Raw genomic sequence first — 18,235 nt, forward strand, 5'->3', positions numbered from 1 at the left:
TCCACATCAAATGACAAAGTTTCCTCATACACCATGAACATTCCTCCTGTGAGTGTCACTCTGGGTCATCCAATGGCTTTGCATATTTGATTGACTGACACATCTGTCTAATAAATGTATCAGGGTGTAGCATCTTCTCACTAATTTTTAGTGGCATGGGGCAATCAATGGGCCTCTCCCCCTTTACATACCTCACATCAATTTTCTTCACAAGGTGTAGGGCCATGAATTATAGACCACTACAATCACTGAAGAGTTGACACAGCCCAGTCTGCTACCCTTCACAAAATCCCACAATCTCTGAGTTATAAGGGTCCTACATCACATCATAAACAACTTATATGGCCCATCAGTGATCTGTGAAAGACATGGCCAATGGTCATCTAGCTTCTGCTGGAAGACCTCGAGTAAGTGTGAGCCCATTAGCTTCCAAGTCAGCCCATTCAACTTTGGGGAAGCTATAATTGTTAAGGGAGTTTTTCCTGACATTGAGATTTTCTGATATTTCTCTTCAAGCCCTGCACTCTAGGCCAGGCAAAACAAATCAAATTCCCTTTTCATGAGAGAATTCATTGAATATCAGACACAGCTATCATCCTTCTTAACATACACTTTACATTTTTTTTTCTTCTCCAGGATAAACATACCCAGTTCCCCCACCTTATCTTCCACTCAGGCATGAACTGAAGGCTGTTCACCGTCCTAGTTGCTCTCCTCTGCATGTGCTCCAGATTATCAATGTCTTTCTTAAAATGTGATGGAATTAAACACAAGTCCAGATGTGGCACTCCCAGGTTCCTAGACCTGAAGCAGTTAGGTGGGACAGTAGAGTGCTGGACTTGGAGTGAGGAAGACCCGAATTCAAATCCTGCCTCAGACCTTTACTAGCTATGTTACTGTGAGCAAATTTGACCTCTTTGAGGCAGTATTCTTACACCTAACACCCCTTATTCTCCACATTCTCTGCAATTCAGTGACATAAGTCTTCTTGCTATTCTTAGAACAAGATACTCCCTGCTCCAGGTATTTTTCCTGGCTGTCTCCCATCCCTGTAATAGTCTTAATTCTCTTCTCATGTCCTGGCTTCCCTGGCTTTCTTCACATCTCAGCTAAAATCCTACCTTCTACAAGACAACATCCCCCAATTCTCCTTAATGCCTGTCTTTCCTGTTGATTATTTCTAATTTATTCTATATATGACTTGTTTGTACATACTTATTTGTATACTGTCTCCCCTATTTGATTTTGTACTCCTTGAAGGGCAGGGACTGTCTTTTATATTTCTTTGTATCCCAAGTGCTTAGCACAGTATCTGGCACATATTAGGCACTTATTTATTGACTGACTTATCTGTAAAATGAAGTGTGTTGGTCTCAATGCCTTCTAAGGTCCCTCCTAACTATAAATATGATACTATGATAAAATATCTCAATTGAACCTAAGGTCACACTAGTTTTCTTGACTATGACTCATATCTAGCTTTCACTGAAACCCCATCATTTTTTCCCCCCAGGAAAAACAAAACGACTTCTACCTAACCATGTTTCAGCCATCTTATATTTTCATAATTAATTTTTTTAGCCCAAGTATAATATGTTGTATTTATATCTCTTAAATTTCATCTGAGTAGATTTGGCCTAATATTTTTGCTCATTGAAGCCTTTTTTATCCTAACTCTTTTATCTGGTGTGGTAGCTATCCCTCTTGGTTTTATGCCATCTCCAAATCAGGTTAAGTATGCAACCTGTGCCTTTATCCAAATCATTACCAGAGATGTGGACCAGAACAGGGCCAAGTAAGAATCCAAGGAGCACTCTACTCCTTCCCAGATATATTTCTAGGAAGTATATTCTTCTTTGGGTCTCAAATATACCCAGAATTATCCACCCCAGTTTTCTTCATCTTCTCCTTAAAGATATTTCAAGAGAGTTTTATCAAATGCTCAGTAAATCCAGGCGAACCGTATCTATAGCATTTCCCTGCCTTCCTCCCCTCCCCCCCCCAAACATCTACCTGTTAAGCAACCTTGTTAAAAAGAAATGAGGCTAGGGGGCAGCTAGGTGGCTCAGTGGATCTAGCACCAGCCCTAGATTCAGGAGGACCCGAGTTCAAATCCAGCCTCAGACACTTGACACTTACTAGCTGTGTGACCCTGGGCAAGTCACTTAACCCTCATTGCCCCACCAAAAAAGACCAAAACAACAACAACAAAAAAGAAATGAGGCTAGTCTGGCATGATCTAAGCTTGCTTAAAGCCATGCTGGCTCTTTGTGAGTTGCCTCTTCCTTTTCCAAGTCTTTGATAATCAATTCATCAACAAGCAATTAACCATGCCTTTGTCCTGCCGTTCTAGAATTTTGCCAGGAATCTAAGTCAAGCTTACTGGCTTGACAATTCACAGGCTTTAGTCTTTTCCTTTTTTTGAAAACAGTAACAATGTTTACCCTTCTCCATCCCTATGGTATGTCTTCCATTCTCCATTATTTTTCAGATAGCATTGGCTGTGGTTGAGCATTCACACCTGCCAGTTTATTTGTTTCTGTAAAATAAGCTGGAGAAGGAAATGGCAAATCACTCCAGTATCTCTGCCAAGAAAACCCCAAGTGGGGTCATGGAGATTTGGGCACAACTGAAAAATGACTGAATAATAACAACCCAATATATTTTCCATTTGGGTCAGAGGGAACTTGAACTCATTCAAAGTATCTAGGGGCTCTCTTACTTCAATCAATCAACTAATTGACAAGCATTTATTAAGTGTCCATTATATGGAATGTTTGTCAACCCAAGCCAAGCAGTGGGGACAGAAAGATAAGTGAACCATCTTTAATATCTTTCAAACCAATGCATACTACTTATTCAGAGAGGTGGATTTTATCAGATAAAAGTTTTATAATTTAAATTGGAAAAGCTGACAAAAGACAGGGATATTCATTGTTGGAGGGATTGTGGAAAGATTGGCACACATATGCATTGTTGGTGGAGCTGTGGATTGATCCAATCATTTGTGAAAAACAATTTGGAATTGTGCCCAAAAAAGTGATTAAAATGTCCAGACCATTTGCTGCAGGGATACTCCTTCTAGGTAGATGCCTCAAAGAGTTCAATTATAAAAAGGTCCCAAATGCATAAAAATATTTATAGTGATACTTTTTGTTGTAGCCAAGAACTGGAAGCAAAGTATATGCCCATAGATTGGGGAATGCCTGAACAAGCTAGGGTACACAAATGTAATGAAACATAAGTACCCAGTATGAAACTATGAATGTGATAAATACAGAACATGGAGAGAGTTCTATGAACTGATGCAGAATGAAATAAATAGAACCAGGAAACCAATATATACAGTGATTACAACAATGTAAAAGGAAAGAATGATTCTAACAATAGAAACCAAATGATGTGAAATTATAATGGCCAAATGTGGCCCCATAGAAGAGATATGAGAAAGCACTGCCCTCCTATCTTTGTAGAGGGGGTGGGAGAATGAGTGTAGAACTCTATACATACTGTCAAAAAAAATTATCCAGGCTAGAAATGTAGGAGCTTACCTATAGCCCCAATCCCCCTACTAACTACCATGGGAGCTTTATACCTACTTCATTTTCAACCTGGGTTGGTTTGTCCTTTCCTTCTCTCCCTCCCCAAGATGGCTTGGAACTCCTAAGAGGTCCACCAGCCTCAGCCTCCTTAGTAGCTGAGATTATAGACAGAAACCACTCTGCCCGGCCAGATTTGGTTGATGCATTAAGTTTTATTGAATTGGTTTCTTTCCTGCTTTTATATTCTTATATATATGTGTATATGTGTGTATATGTATGTATGTATACATATGTATATGTGTACATGTGTATATATATGTATATGTATACATATAATGTATATGTGTGTATACACATATATATTTTATTGTCATAAAGGATTGCTTTGTGGGAGTGCGGGATTGAGATACATTGGGAAATGTATGTCATATAAAAAACAAAAGATACATTTTTTAAAAATGCATTTATTAAAAAGTCATAGGGGGGCAGCTAGGTGGCAAAGTAGATAGAGCACTGGCCCTGGATTCAGAAAGACCTGAGTTCAAATCCAGTCTCAGACACTTGACACTTACTAGCTGTGTGACCCTGGGCAAGTCAGTTAACCCTCATTGCCCCGCAAAAAATACCCCCCCCCTCAAAAAAAAGTCATAGAAAAACATCTCTTTATCATGTCCATCACCATGCAGATCTTTTTATCTTACATACTTCTAGTTCTGGATCTAGGTGGCATTAAATCTGACATCCTCAAACACACCCCAAGTATGTTATCCTTTAAAGACTGTCTCCACTCCCTGGCCTTTATTATGTCATCAATTCAATCCAACAAATGCTTATTAAGTATTTACTATTCCCAGTCTAACATATTGCCTGGCATACAGTAGGTAGTTAATAAATTCTTGCTCAGTCTTCTACCTCTGGGTTCCAGTTGGGTAGACCTCATAGTCACCGAGGCCTTTCCAATGAGAGGAGGTTCGTTTATTGAGCTGGGAAACTCCACTTTCCACCCCAAAGATGAGATAGACTTTCAGTGCCTAGAACTTCTGTTAAGTGGTAAGGGAAGAATGGGTGTCTGTGAATACACAAAATATCCCCAAGTGCTCTTGTTTGCAGGGCTGGGCAATGAGGTACACAGAAGCACACATTAATACTCAGAAGCAATAGATAAGGGAACACTTGGCTACAATATAAAGGGCTGGTGGGTTTTTAAATCTTTCCGGTGTACTTGCTTCCAATTTGTAAAGCTGGGAGTATCCAGTTACCTTTAAGTCTGCTTTCCTCTAGCATTATAATGAGACAAGAAAAGGGGGCTCTGGCCCCTTGGGAGAACAGAGCGACAAGCTGGGGAAGAGTTACCTTGATCCCTAAATGAGTCAGCAAGAGGTGGTAGAATGAAATATAGACATGATAGTGTGAATATGGGCCACCCCCCACCTGTTTCTCACACACACAGATGCACTCACCCCTATCATCCTAATAGAATAATGATGACATGCCATCAAATTCAAATCCAAATGTTTCTGTTCAATCAGATGCACCAAGAACCTTTGCAAAGGTCTTGACCAATGATATGTTAATCATCAGAAATGCCAACCATGCCTCCTCTCTCCCCAATCAATCAGAATCTATGAAAAATCTAAAAGTAAGAAGCCTCTCAGCCCGAGGTCCCTTCTAGCTCTGGATTTACGAGCCTATAAGTCCTCTATACTCAGAGAATGTGTTTTTCTTTCTCTGTCCAAATATCACCCATGCTTCCACCCATCAAGGATCTCAGATTCACTCAGCATGGATTGCGTGCTAGCACCCCCTGTTCCCCATCATGCCTTGGGAGATAGCCTTTGATTATAGCTTCATCAGGTCACAGAGTAGAAGGGAGCTCATCCACTCAGTAGCTAAGCTAAAGTTCCCTTTATGACATATTCTTTGCGAGGTCATCTGGCCTCTACTCAAAGCCCTTCCGTAATTCCTTTGACCTCTGGCCCAATCTTTTGGGCAGCTCTAATTGTTGAGTTTTCCTTATGTCGACCTGCCTCTTTGTAACTTCTACCCAGTATTCCTACTTATTGGCAGCCAATGAGAACAAGTCTAATCCAGGCTTATATGGTCCTTTGGACCATATGACCATATGTTCCATGAGCCATTCATCTTTCCTCCCCAGGCTAATCATGTTCCCTCAAACAATCCTCATATGACAGGAACTTGAGGCAAATTCACCATCTGTGTGGCCCTTTTCTAGGTTCTCTCCAATATAACAATATCCTGCCAAAAATGTAGTGCCCATAACAGGGCACAGTAGTCCAGATGTGGCCTGACCAGGGCAGAGGACAAAGAGAAGTTATCTCCTCACTAGCCTGTACTCTCCTTTTAATGATGCTTAAAGGTGTATTAGTTAGCATATTTGAGCTTGTGGTCCACTAAAACTCCTAGATCTTTTCCACGAGACTTGCTGCATAGCCACACCTTCCCTACCTTATGTATGAGATTTGTTGTGGCCAAAAATGTCATTGCCTTGTGTGGCCAAACTGTTGATGAACCTTGTGGTGTGGTGGAAAGAGTGAAAGATTTAAAAATAAGAGATCATGGGTTCTAATCCTTGCTCTGACAATTTATTCCCTGGATGACCTCAGCCAAGTTACTTAACCCCCTTGGACCTCAGTTTTTCCATTTGTAAAATCTATAATGCTATTATACTTTCATATTATGAAGGGGGCTGAATGCCAAACCTCTGCTGATTAGACCTTTCACAAGCATCATTTCCACTTGGGAACCAGGGCCCCTTCCATATTAGTGGGGTTTGCTGCCCTAAAAGGAAACTTTGCTGCCTCTTATTTATAGTAAAATGAAATAAAACACGACTTGGGAGTGAGGGGCGAGTAAATCAAAGTTTCTACAGCCATGAGAGAGCAGCCCCAAGTCAAAGATCTAGGGGAACTTTGGGGGGGGGCTCTAAATCAGAACCCCCAGGTCAGTCAGCAACAGTTAGTCAACATTCATTTATTAAGCACTTATTATGTGCCAAGACATCGTGTTGAGCACTAGGAAGACAAATACAAGCAAAAAGAAGGCAACTATTCTTGAGTAATGAGTCCCCTTCCCCAGACCCTACAACACAATGCTCATCCCTAGCCCAAGACCTCTTCTCTACTGCCTATCCTGGCAAATCTGAAGAGACTACAAGGGGATTGAGGGTCTGGAGCTGAAAGGGAGCTCATCTAATCCAACCCCATTTTACAGAGGAGGAAAACTGAGGTCCAGAGATGGAAGCGACTGGTACCAGATCACACAGATAATAATTGGCAGAGCCAGGATGTGAACCCAGGCCCTCCTCCCAATCTAAGTCTTTACCCAGGCACTAAGGAGAGGGGCAAGATGGTCATTGTCTTTCCATGCCAGAGATATACCCGAGCTGGGTACCCTGGCTGCCTCTTTTCAGTGGATCTCTGGAAATAATTTCTGCCATGGCAAACCTACAATTTATCTTAATTTTTCTGATGTTCGACCGTGTCACTGCTGATTCATTCCATCATCTCAGAATTATTGGCTAATATGATGGCCTGGTGCACTGTTCCGGCTGGTGCCTTCATTCTTCAGACGAAACCAACCATTTATATCTATAGGGATGTGTCTCCACAATTTAATTACAACATGACTTTCCTCTTTCCTCCCCTGCCAGTCTTACCCTCCATGGCCAGTCTATTCAAACATTAATTTGGATTACATTTTGTGTAGCCCCCCCCCCCCCCATATGGTCAACAGAGCAGATGCCTACCTGAGATAGCTGCCCAGAGCCCTGATAGGGCTTAAGAGCCTCGCTGGGATGGACTTCCAAGCTCTTGTTGACCGGCATCTTGGTACTTTTTCAGGCTTCCCTCTTCCTGGCACTTCAGAATCAGGCAGAAGTCCTAGATCCCCTGAGGACAGGGGCCAGCCAATGGCTGGAGAAAAGTCTTTGGGGAGGGTGGGGGTTGAGGGATGGTGGAGTTTCTTTGCTTGCTCTCTCTCTGTCTCTCTGTCTCTCTGTCTCTCTGAGTTCACAGTCTCTTGAACCCCAAACCAGTTGGTAACCAATGTTGAGTGGGGTAGGAGTATGAGAAATATTTATATTGTATGTAGATATATACATATAATATGTATATACATATAAGTCCTTACAAAATAAAAATTGAAGTTGAAGATGGCAGTAATTAAAAATTTCTTATAGGAAAATAAAGGATTCCTGCTCTGTCTTCTAAAGGAATAGTTTTTCTCTCATTACAAAAGAGAAATAAAAGAGAAAGAGGGAGGGAAATTAGAGCTAAGAGCTTTAAAAAAGAAAGGAAAATGGGGACTGCTAAGCTAATTAAAATCTCCACTCATCTGAGAGAGTTTCCTGAGCCCCAACTTGGGTAGACAAGTCAGGCCCCTAGATCACTACCCAGAAGGATGAAGTCCCTTCCTGAAACTGGACGTTCGGGACTTTCCCGTCCCCCCCAAACCTGCGCCCTCCCCTCAGGGAACCACGCAGCCTGATTGCAGAGGCCGCGGCTTCGGCCAGAGTGCACCTCGGTTGCTCCCGGCAACAGGGACGCTATCTGGGGCTTCCTCATTGGCCAGGGGGCGGGGGCGATGCCGGTCACGCAGGAGGGAGGGTGGAGGGGTCCACTAGAGGACCGAGGAGGGGAAGGGCGAGGACGGGACGTGCAGCTTGACTGCAGAGGTCTGTCTGTTCTTGCCTAGGCAGCCGAGGCTGGCGCTGCCGCTTGGACCGCCCTGTCCACAGAGAAAGGTCAATTTACAAGATCCTAGACCTGGGGTCTACCCAGGGGCCATTTGAGGCCAACGTCCTCATTTTACAGAGGAGGAAACTGAGGCAAAGTCACCCGAGGAGTGAGAGGAGATACCTGATCAAGGTTAGAAATCTCTCCTAAAACACCCAATACAAGCGATCGTCCAACCTCTCCTTGAATAAAATTAGCACGTGTGTGTATATATGTGTGTACCTATAGACATGCATACATACATACAAATACACACATATCACTTCAAGGTTTGCGAAGTGCTTGACTTTGCTTATCCCACAGATGGGACAATCCTGTGACGGAGACAGATGCTATTATTATCCCGATTTTTCGGGGGAAGTAACATTCAATGAAGGCAAGGGACTTTGGGATCACACACCTGGTAAATGTCTGAGGCTGGATTGGTAACCAGGACTTCCTGAATTTAAGATCAGAAACACCACCAGGTATACCACACTGTACATATGGGGGGGGGGAGAGGGTCTCTACTTTCGGACAACTCTGATGTTAAGGTTTTCCATCCATCTTGCCCCAAATTGCTGCATAGAGGCCACTAGGTGGCACAGTGGATGGAGCTCTGGCCCTGGGTAAGTCACTTAACTCCAATTGCCTTAAATATCCGGGGCCATCTCCAGTTGTCCTGATGTATATCCTGACACTGGACTCAGATGGCTCTGGAGGAGAGAGTGAAAGGTTGGTGGCACTGCACAGACCTCACTTAAATCCAATTCACAGCAAGTCACGATATCATCTCCCCAATGTCATGGCCATCTTTGAGGATGAAGGAAAAATATCAGCCACTCCATACCTTCCATTATTTACTACTGGTTCTGTCCTTTGGGGCCAAGCAGAAAAAAAAAATCTAATCTGTTATCTGTTACTCATTTTACCCTCCTAAAATCAAATTAATATTATCACGAGGATAATTAAATTATATTCAACATAGAATCTTGGGCTGGGAGTCAGTAGACCTGACTTTGATGCTAAATCATTGAGTGACCTTGGCCAAATCACTTTCCTTTTCTGATTCCAGGATCTTCATGTGTATAATCCTGCTTACTCCATAGATTTTTTTTTTAGATTATACATTACAAGCATGTTAAACATATTTCCACATTAGTCATGTTGTAAGAGAAGAATCAGAACAAAAGGAAAAAAAACAACAAGAAGAAGCAACAACAAAGGTGAAAATAGTCTGCTTCAATCTGCATTCAGACTATAGGTCTTTTTCTGAATGTGGAAATCATTTTCCACCGTGGATCATTGTATTGCTGAGAAAAGTTAAGTCTATTACAGTTGATTATCACACGGTTGTTGATACTGTGTACAATGTTCTCTTGGTTCTGCTCATTTTACTCAGCATCAATTCATGTAAGTCTTCCAGGTTTTACTGAAATCCATCTGCTTGTCATTTCTTACAACACAATAATATTCCATTACATTTATATACCACAACTTCTTTAGCCATTCCCCAACAGATGGGCATCCCCTCAATCATCACAGAAAGAGCAGTTGTAAATATTTTTGTATATGTACTCCGTAGACTTTCGAGCCTCCTTGATGTTCCTCACACAAGACACTCCACCTGATGAGTCCAGGTATTTAATTTTATTTTATTTTTGGTGGGGCAATGAGGGTTAAGTGACTTGCCCAGGGTCACACAGCTAGTGAGTGTCAAGTGTTTGAGGCTGGATTTGAACTCAGGTCCTCCTGAATTCAGGGCTGGTGCTTTATCCATTGTACCACCTAGCTGCTCCCCAAGTCCAGGTATTTTAACTCTGACTGTCCCGCATGCCTAGAATTCTGTCCCTTCTCTGTCTACTGGCTTCTCTGGCTTTCTCCACATCTCAGCTAAAGTCTCACCTTCTGCAGGAAGCCTTTCTCCATGCCCCTTAATGCTAGTGTCTTTCTCTCTGAGATTTTCTATGATTTTTCTTGCCCATGTCTGGTTTTTCTACTTTTTTTTTTTCATCACGTGTTCCCCATTAGAGTGGGAACTCCTTGAGGGAAGAAGTTTTTTGTTTTTGTTTTTGGCTTTTCTTTGAATCCCTGGCATGTAGTTGGCACTTAATAAATGCTTGTAGACTGACTGAGAGTCAAGTGTGATGATGTAAAATGTTTTCTAACAATCTAGTCATGTGGGTAGTCTATTATCAATTCTAAGGCATGAATTGATTATTTACGGCAGCTAGGTGGGGCAGTGGATAAAACTGCCTGACGGGGAGTCAGGAAGACCTGAGTTCAAATTTGATCTCAGATACTTAATGATTGTGTGACCCTGGCAAGTCACTTATCTTCTGCCTCAGTTTCCTCATCTGTAAAATGAGGATAAGATACTTTGTGAACCTTATAGAGTACTAGATAAAGATTCTATGTGTATCTTCATATATCTATATATCAATATGCTATTTTATATTTCCGTAGGACTTATTACTGGTGTTGGGGGGAAAGTGAACTTAGACATCACCCTTACTTTACAAAGGAGAGAACTGAGGTACAGGGAAGAGACATTACTTGCTCAAGAGCAGCTACTGATTTAGTGATAGGGCTAAAATTAGAATTCCTGCCTCTTGACTCCTAGCCTAAGGCTCAGTGTTAGTACTCAAAAATCCTAGTTTATTTGTATAAAGTATGAAGCCTGAGAACTGGAAATACAAACTCCCTCTCCCACCCCTTTTCCATTTGCTTAAATAAAGCATCAGAAGGAATTAAAAATAAACCTATCAAGTTGAAAAATATTTTTGGAATATATTGGACACCAGCTGGGATAGCTGAAGTGAGATTTAGAAAGCTGGTAAACACAAGCCATTCAGTCAATGGTACATATGTTCAGCATTAAAAACCTATCGGAAAGGCATTATTTTCAGAAGTCCCATAACATGCTTTGCTGTTGCGTCTTGAACCCAGAGATTTCCGTCTGGTGGATTTTACAGAAATGCCAGTTTGAGCTTTACAAATTACAGGGCCCAGGGCAAGGCTCAAACTTGGGGTTCCCTTGATATCAGATAGTTGGCAATCTCTAGATGGATCCCTGCCAGTAAGAAATGCCATTGGATAATGGGCATTTTCACCACCTAAAAGGATTAAGGGTTGTAAAAGGATTAAAGACTGGATCCTGCTGTGCAAATGCCCTGGCGGCAGTAGGCTGTGAAGATGTCCAGTCCTCCCAGTCTTCCTGAGTGATGGTAACAATAATCACAACTTACTTTGGTAGAGCTTCTTCCAAGACTTTCATATCTATTATCCAAAGATAATAGTTAGTAATAATAGATAATGCTAATAGCTAGCCTTTATATATAGCATTTTAAGGTTTGCAAAGTGCTTTACATATATTATCTCATTTGATCCTAGGTGGAGGATTAGATAGAGCACTGGGCTTGGAATCAAATCCAGCCTCAGACACTTTCTAGCTGTGTGATCTTGGGCAAGTCACTTAACTCTGTTTACCTCAGTTTCCTCATTTGTAACATGAGTTAGAGAAGGGAATGACAAGCAGTGTCTTTGCCAAGAAAACCTCAGATAGGGTCAAGAAGAGTTGGATATGACTGAACAATAATAGCAAGAACACCACAATCCTGAAAGGTAGGTCCTATTGTTACCCCCATTTTACAGATGAAGAAACTAAGACCGAAAGGGGTAAGTGATCTCTCCAAGGTCATGCAATTAATAAATGGCTAAGATAGGATTTGAACTCAGATCTTCCTGAGTCCAAGCCTAGAACTTGATCCATTATTTGCCAAGGGTGCCCCATGTATCTGACACTTAAAATACTTATTGACTGACAAATCCAATGAGCACATATTAAGCACCCATTCTTTTTCTACATATAGTGTGTGTGTGTGTGTGTGTATATATATATATATATGTACACTTATATATGTATATAAGTTAGATATAATAGACACCTGAGCATATATAACACATTTTATGTTATGTACACATATGCATATACACATATGTGTATATATAAATATATGCATAAGTATCTTTATATATATAACTATCAATCATCCATCTACCTTTCTACCTAGCCATTCATTCAGCCTCTATCTATCCATCTCTCCATCTATTCATCCATACATTCTTCTCTCTGTTCCTCTTTTCCATCCAACCATCCATCCATCCATCCATCTATCCATTCTCTCTCCATCTAAACTATCTATTAATTTATTATATCTCTTTTAGAATGCAAGCTCCTTGAGAATAGGGATTGTTTCATTTGCATTTGTAACCTCCACTGCTTGGCACATTGTTGACTGATTGAGAGTTGGATTTTAACACTGGCTAGGCACCAGTTTAAAAAGATAAAATGGAAAACAGTCTCTGCCCTCGAGGAGGTTCTGTTCTTCTGTTATCTCAATTTATACTCCTAATGGTCCAGTGAGATAAGGTGAGTGGAGATTATCACCACAGTGGAGCTCATTCTCTACCACTCTCTGCTTCCCTGGCTATCACTTTGTGCCTGGAATGTACTCCCTCCTCACTTCTGCCTCTGGAATCTCTGGAATCCTTCAATGCTCTCAGCTGATATGCTGTGGCCTCTGAAAACTCTGATTCCTCAACCCTCCATCCCTCAATATGAATGCTCTCTCTTTCTCCAATTAGTTTCCAATGTTTAATCTTCATATATGTTGTACTCTTTCCCTACCACCCTCAAGTAGAATGGAAATGTCTTGAAGGCAGGGACTTTCAGTTTGACCTTTCTAACCCTGGTTTCTTGGACAGTCCCTGGAACATAATAGGCACCTAATAAATATTTTCCCAATTAAATTTTTAGCCCTAATTTTGTAGATAAGGAAAAGGCACATATAAGAGAGAAACTGTGACTTACGCGAGGCCAGTTAAACAGATAAGAAACCGGAGGCACCGAAGTTCCTTCTAGTTGTCTCTTGAGGCCACAGTACAGATGGAGTCATAGGGTTCAGAGATGGAAAGGTCCTTCCAGATCACTTAGGTCAAAGGTAGCCCTAATTTTGTATACCCGGAAGGTGAGGTGTGGCAAGAAGGGAGTGACATCTGCTGGTGTAGAGCCAAGGTGGGCATAGAATCCAGATCTCCTGACTCCAAGGCAAAGTTTTCTTCTTTTTTTTTTTTTTTTTTTTGTTTTCGGGGCAATGGGGGTTAAGTGACTTGCCCAGGGTCACACAGCTAGTAAGTGTCAAGTGTCTGAGGCTGGATTTGAACTGAATCCAGGGCCAGTGCTTTATCCACTGCTCCACCTAGCCGACCCCCGAAGTTTTCTTAAAAAAACAAACAAACAAAAAAACCCAACAACAACCCATCTCTCAGATCTGTAAATCTTGCAATAACCTTTGACCAATAGGAATCACATTTGGAACATCTCCATTTATCTATAAAGAGAAAGCAATGGTTAATTCAGCCCCTCTCCCATTGAGCCCAAATCTATTTTTATTTCTGCCACAATTGTTGGGCTGCATATGCTGTTAGAAAGGACCTAGTTTCCCATTTATTTACTTCATTTTGCCTGCTTAGATGTGATCCTGTTATGTGAGATATTTTTTCTTTTTATGTAGACTTGTGCTTAACTTAATCTGGGACCTCCCACTATGAGAGCTCCTTCCAAAGGTAGTAACTTTGAAACTTAGAGTCCTAGAGGATTGCCTGGGGGCACTGGGGAGCTGTGAGTGACTTGAACCCAGGTCTTTTTCACTCAGGGCGTCACTTGGGGCAGAGCTGATCTGGGTAATACCATATTTGTAGGATGAGCTTCTCAAATACATGACCCTGGGGGCAGCTGGGTGGTGCAGTGGATAAAGCACTGGCCCTGGATTCAGGAAGACTTGAGTTCAAATCCGACCTCAGACACTTGACACTTACTAGTTGAGTGACCCTGGGCAAGTCACTTAACCCTCATTGCCCTGGAAAAAAAATAAAATCAAATATGTGACCCTGGGCCAGTCATTTAACTTCTGTTGGCCTCAGTTTTTTCATCTAATAGCACCTAAACTCCTAGGGTTATTTTGAGGATCAAATAAGATAATAATTGTAAAGTGCTATCCAAGAAAAGAACAATGGAGTCTGAATGCAGATGGAAGCATACTATTTTCACATTTTTTTTGTTTTTATTTTTCCTTTCTCATGGGTTTTCCCTTTTGCTCTGATTCTTCTTTCACAACATGACTAACGTGGAAATGTTTAACACGATTGTACATGTGTAACCTATATCAGATTTCTTGCTGTTTTAGGGAGGGGGAAGGGAGAGAGAAAAATTTGGAGCTCAAAATCTTACAAAAATTAATGTTAAAAACTATATTTACATGTAACTGAAAAAATGAGATATTTAATGAGATACTATTAAGATGAAAAATTTAAAAAAATTGTAAAGTGCTTAGCACAGTGTCTGCCACACTGTCCATATAGTCAAAGTCATGGTTTTTCCAGGAACAATGTATGCCTGTGAGAGTTGTATTATAAGGAAAGCTGAAATCCACAGAACTGATGCTTTCCAGTGCTGCTAGAGAAGACTTTTGAGAGTCCCTTGGACAGCAAGGAGATAAAATCAGTCAATAGATAAGAAATTAATTCAGGGGGCAGCTAGGTGGCGCAGTGGATAGAGCACCGGCCCTGGAGTCAGGAGTACCTGAGTTCAAATCCGGCCTCAGACACTTAACACTTACTAGCTGTGTGACCCTGGGCAAGTCCCTTAACCCCAATTGCCTCACTAAAAAAAAAAAAATTAATTCAGACTATTTACTGGAAGGTCACATACTGAAGCTGAAGCTTGCCTACTTGGGCCACATGATGAGAAGATGGAGCACACTGGAAATGACCCTGATGTTGGGAAAAATTGAAAGCAAAAGTAGAAGCAGTTGGAAGAGGATGAGATGGATAGCGTCATGGAAACAGCGAACATGAACTTGGACAGACTTCAAGAGAAAATGGAACCATGATCAAGGAAAAAACTTAGATATCATCTTCCAAGAAATTGTCAGGGAATATTGCCCTGATATTCTAGAAGAGACAATGAAGGATGGAAGGACTTGGTGTACTATGGATCATGGGGTCACAAAGAGTCAGACATGACTGAACAAGAGGTAAAATATATATGTTAGTTATTATTATTAGCAGTTTGTCAGTGTGGCAAAGGGAATAGATATCTGGCCTCATCGTTAGGAAGTCCTCACTCTGGAATATACTTGACATGTGACTCTGGCCAAGTCATTTTACCTCTTAGTGTATCAGGCAAATCTTAAAATTATAAGCTGCACACCAGATGCCAAATTGTATTGTTCTCGTTAACGAGGATGAGGAGGAAGAGCAGTTTTGTGCTAGGCTGAATCTGAGTAATAGCTAGTTGTCCATTTTGACTGTAATATAAACAAGTAAAGGAAGATAATGCAAAAAAAAAATTCTGGTAACATTCATTTGGAGGTAGTCTCAATATACTCAACTGTAGAATAGTAATACCAGGTTTCAGGTGTTATTTTGCTCAAAGGAGATTCTGGATGTGGTTCCTCTACATTCCACTCCTTTTCTTCTGGGACAATCTTACCAGTGACATGATGGATAGATCAGTGACTTTGGGATCAGAACCGGGCTTTAATGCCTTTTGGGATCTTTAGTAGCTGCGTGACTTAAAATCAAAACTCAGTTTCTTCACCTATAAAATGAACGTAATAACAGCATTAGGTGGTCTGAGAGTTAAGTGGGAAAATATATGATGTAAAGCACTTTGCAAAATGTAAAACCATGTAAATGTCGTCATCATTGTCACCACCACCACCACCATCATCATCAGCCTTTAGCTCAAGTTCCAGCCTGATTCTTGGGTCATGAATCTGGATGAAGCTAGAGAAAATCATTTAGCTGGGTCCATGGCAAGTGTATATTACACAATCTCAACTGGGTCCTCACTGGAGCAAAGCAATCTTTTTACGCCTCCCTAACTGACTTCACTATCCCACTTTCATTGGCTCTCCAAACCTTTTTATTCCTTCTCAGATCTCCCACAGTTCCTCTTCCTCCAATCTCTCAGCTGAGAACTTTATCTCCAGTTTCAGTGAAAATAAATGAGGGTATTCTCTGAGAGGTCCTTCTCTCCTCACCTTTCATCACTCAGATATTTTCTGTCACAATCTCCTCCTTCATTCCTGTTTCACATGAAGAAGTGTCCCTTCTCCTTGCCAAGGCTAACCCCTCTACATGCACAAATAATCCTATTTCACCCCATCTTCTCCAGCAGTTTACACCCTCTATCATCCCCACTCTCACTAATCTTCAATCTCTCCCTGTCTATGGGGTGCTTTCCTACTGTCTACAAACATACCCCATCCTTCAAAAACCCTTGCTTGAGACCCACATGTACAAAAATTTTTATAGCCGTTCTCTTTGTGGTGGCAAAGAATTGGAAATCGAGGGAATGCCCATCAGTTGGGGAATGACTGAACAAATTGTGGTATATGAATGTAATGGAATATTATTGTGTGGACTGATGCTGAGTGAAGGGAGCAGAATCAGGAGAACATTGGACATAGTAACAGCAACATTGTGTGATGATCAATTGTGATAGACTTGGCTCTTCTCAGCAGTGCAATGATCCAAGGCAATTCCAAAGAACACATGATCTCCACATCCAGAAAAAAGAACTGTGGATTCTGAATGCAGATTGAACCATACTGTTTCTACTTTTTTTGTTTTTACTTTTTTGAGGATTTTCTCTTGTGTTCTGATTCTTCTTTCACCACATGACTAATGAAGAAATATATCTAATGTGATTGCACATATAGAACCTATATCAGATTGCTTTCTTTCTTGGAGAGGGAGAAAAATTTGGAAATAAAAATTCTATGAAAACAAATGTTGAAAACTATCCTTACGTGTAACTGGAAAATAATAAAATACTTCTATAAAATTTTTTTAAAAACCCACCAAAAATAAATGTTGAGGGGGCAGCTAGGTGGTGCAGTGGATAAAGCACTGGTCCTGGATTCAGGAGGACCCGAGTTCAAATCCAGCCTCATACACTTGACTCTTACTAGCTGTGTGACCCTGGGCAAGTCACTTGTGTAATTTAAGATTCTAAATGTGGATTCTATTGTGTTCCCCCAGTTTGGGGGAAACTGACTAAAAATCACTGATAAAACGAGTTTAGGTTTTTAAGGGTTTATTGGAAAATAGAAAGAAAAAGATTGAGAACAGAATTCTAACAGCCTGGCATTCCTATCTTTCCTCAAATTTCCTGTGAAGTCCTCTGTTGCCACCACCATCAAGTCCAGAAGCCAAAAAGGGCCAGCGCTCTCTGCGCAGGCTCCCTCTCCTCCTTCCCGTCTCCTCCCAGACCATAGGAGGCTCCTCCAGTTGATTGGCTGGTAGACTTGATAGACAGCACCCATGAGCAAACGTCATTTCCTGACGCCAAGGAAAAGCCACAATGCCTCTGAGGCATTTTCCTCATGGTGGAGCTCTCCACAGCAAGTCTCCAGTAGGTGGCGTCATTCCAATCATTACAGTAGCGCCAGTCTCTTCCTTCCGCCTCCCACTAGCCGCGTCACTTCCTGACGCCAAAGAAAAGACTCCTGGTCTTGCCCTCAAAGACCTTCACTTCATGGGTGGAACTCTTCTACAGTAAGTTTCCAGTAGGTGGCGTCATTCCAATCATTACACACTTAATCCTCTTTGCCCCACAAAAAACCCAAACCAAACCAAACCAAAATGAAAACTTTACATGCAACTAGAAAACAATAAAATACTTTTATGATAATCCTCCCCCCCCCCTCAAGAAACCTTGCTTGATCCTTATATCCTTCGTGGCTATTGTTCTGTGTCTTTCGTTTTTGTGGCTAAACTTGAGAAGGCCACGTACAATGGATTCCTCCACTTTCTTCTCCCTCTGGCCTCTGACCTCAATGTGCAACTGAAACTGTTTTCCAGAGTAACTAATGATCTTTTTTTTGTTTG

General features: G+C 41.3%; 1 protein-coding gene across 1 annotated transcript in view; it reads right to left on the reverse strand.

Moving 5' to 3' along the window:
• CCDC60 (coiled-coil domain containing 60) overlaps positions 1–7,434 on the reverse strand; it is a 194,640-nt gene extending 187,206 nt beyond the window's left edge. The window contains exon 1 of the mRNA XM_043978177.1: positions 7,309–7,434. Coding sequence (XP_043834112.1) covers positions 7,309–7,386 — 78 coding nt within the window. The 5' untranslated portion in view covers positions 7,387–7,434. The remainder of the gene's footprint in view (positions 1–7,308) is intronic.
• Between the last annotated feature and the right edge of the window lie 10,801 nt (positions 7,435–18,235).

The sequence above is a fragment of the Dromiciops gliroides genome, chromosome 1 (genome assembly GCF_019393635.1).
Source record: "Dromiciops gliroides isolate mDroGli1 chromosome 1, mDroGli1.pri, whole genome shotgun sequence".
Lineage (NCBI taxonomy): Eukaryota > Metazoa > Chordata > Mammalia > Microbiotheria > Microbiotheriidae > Dromiciops > Dromiciops gliroides.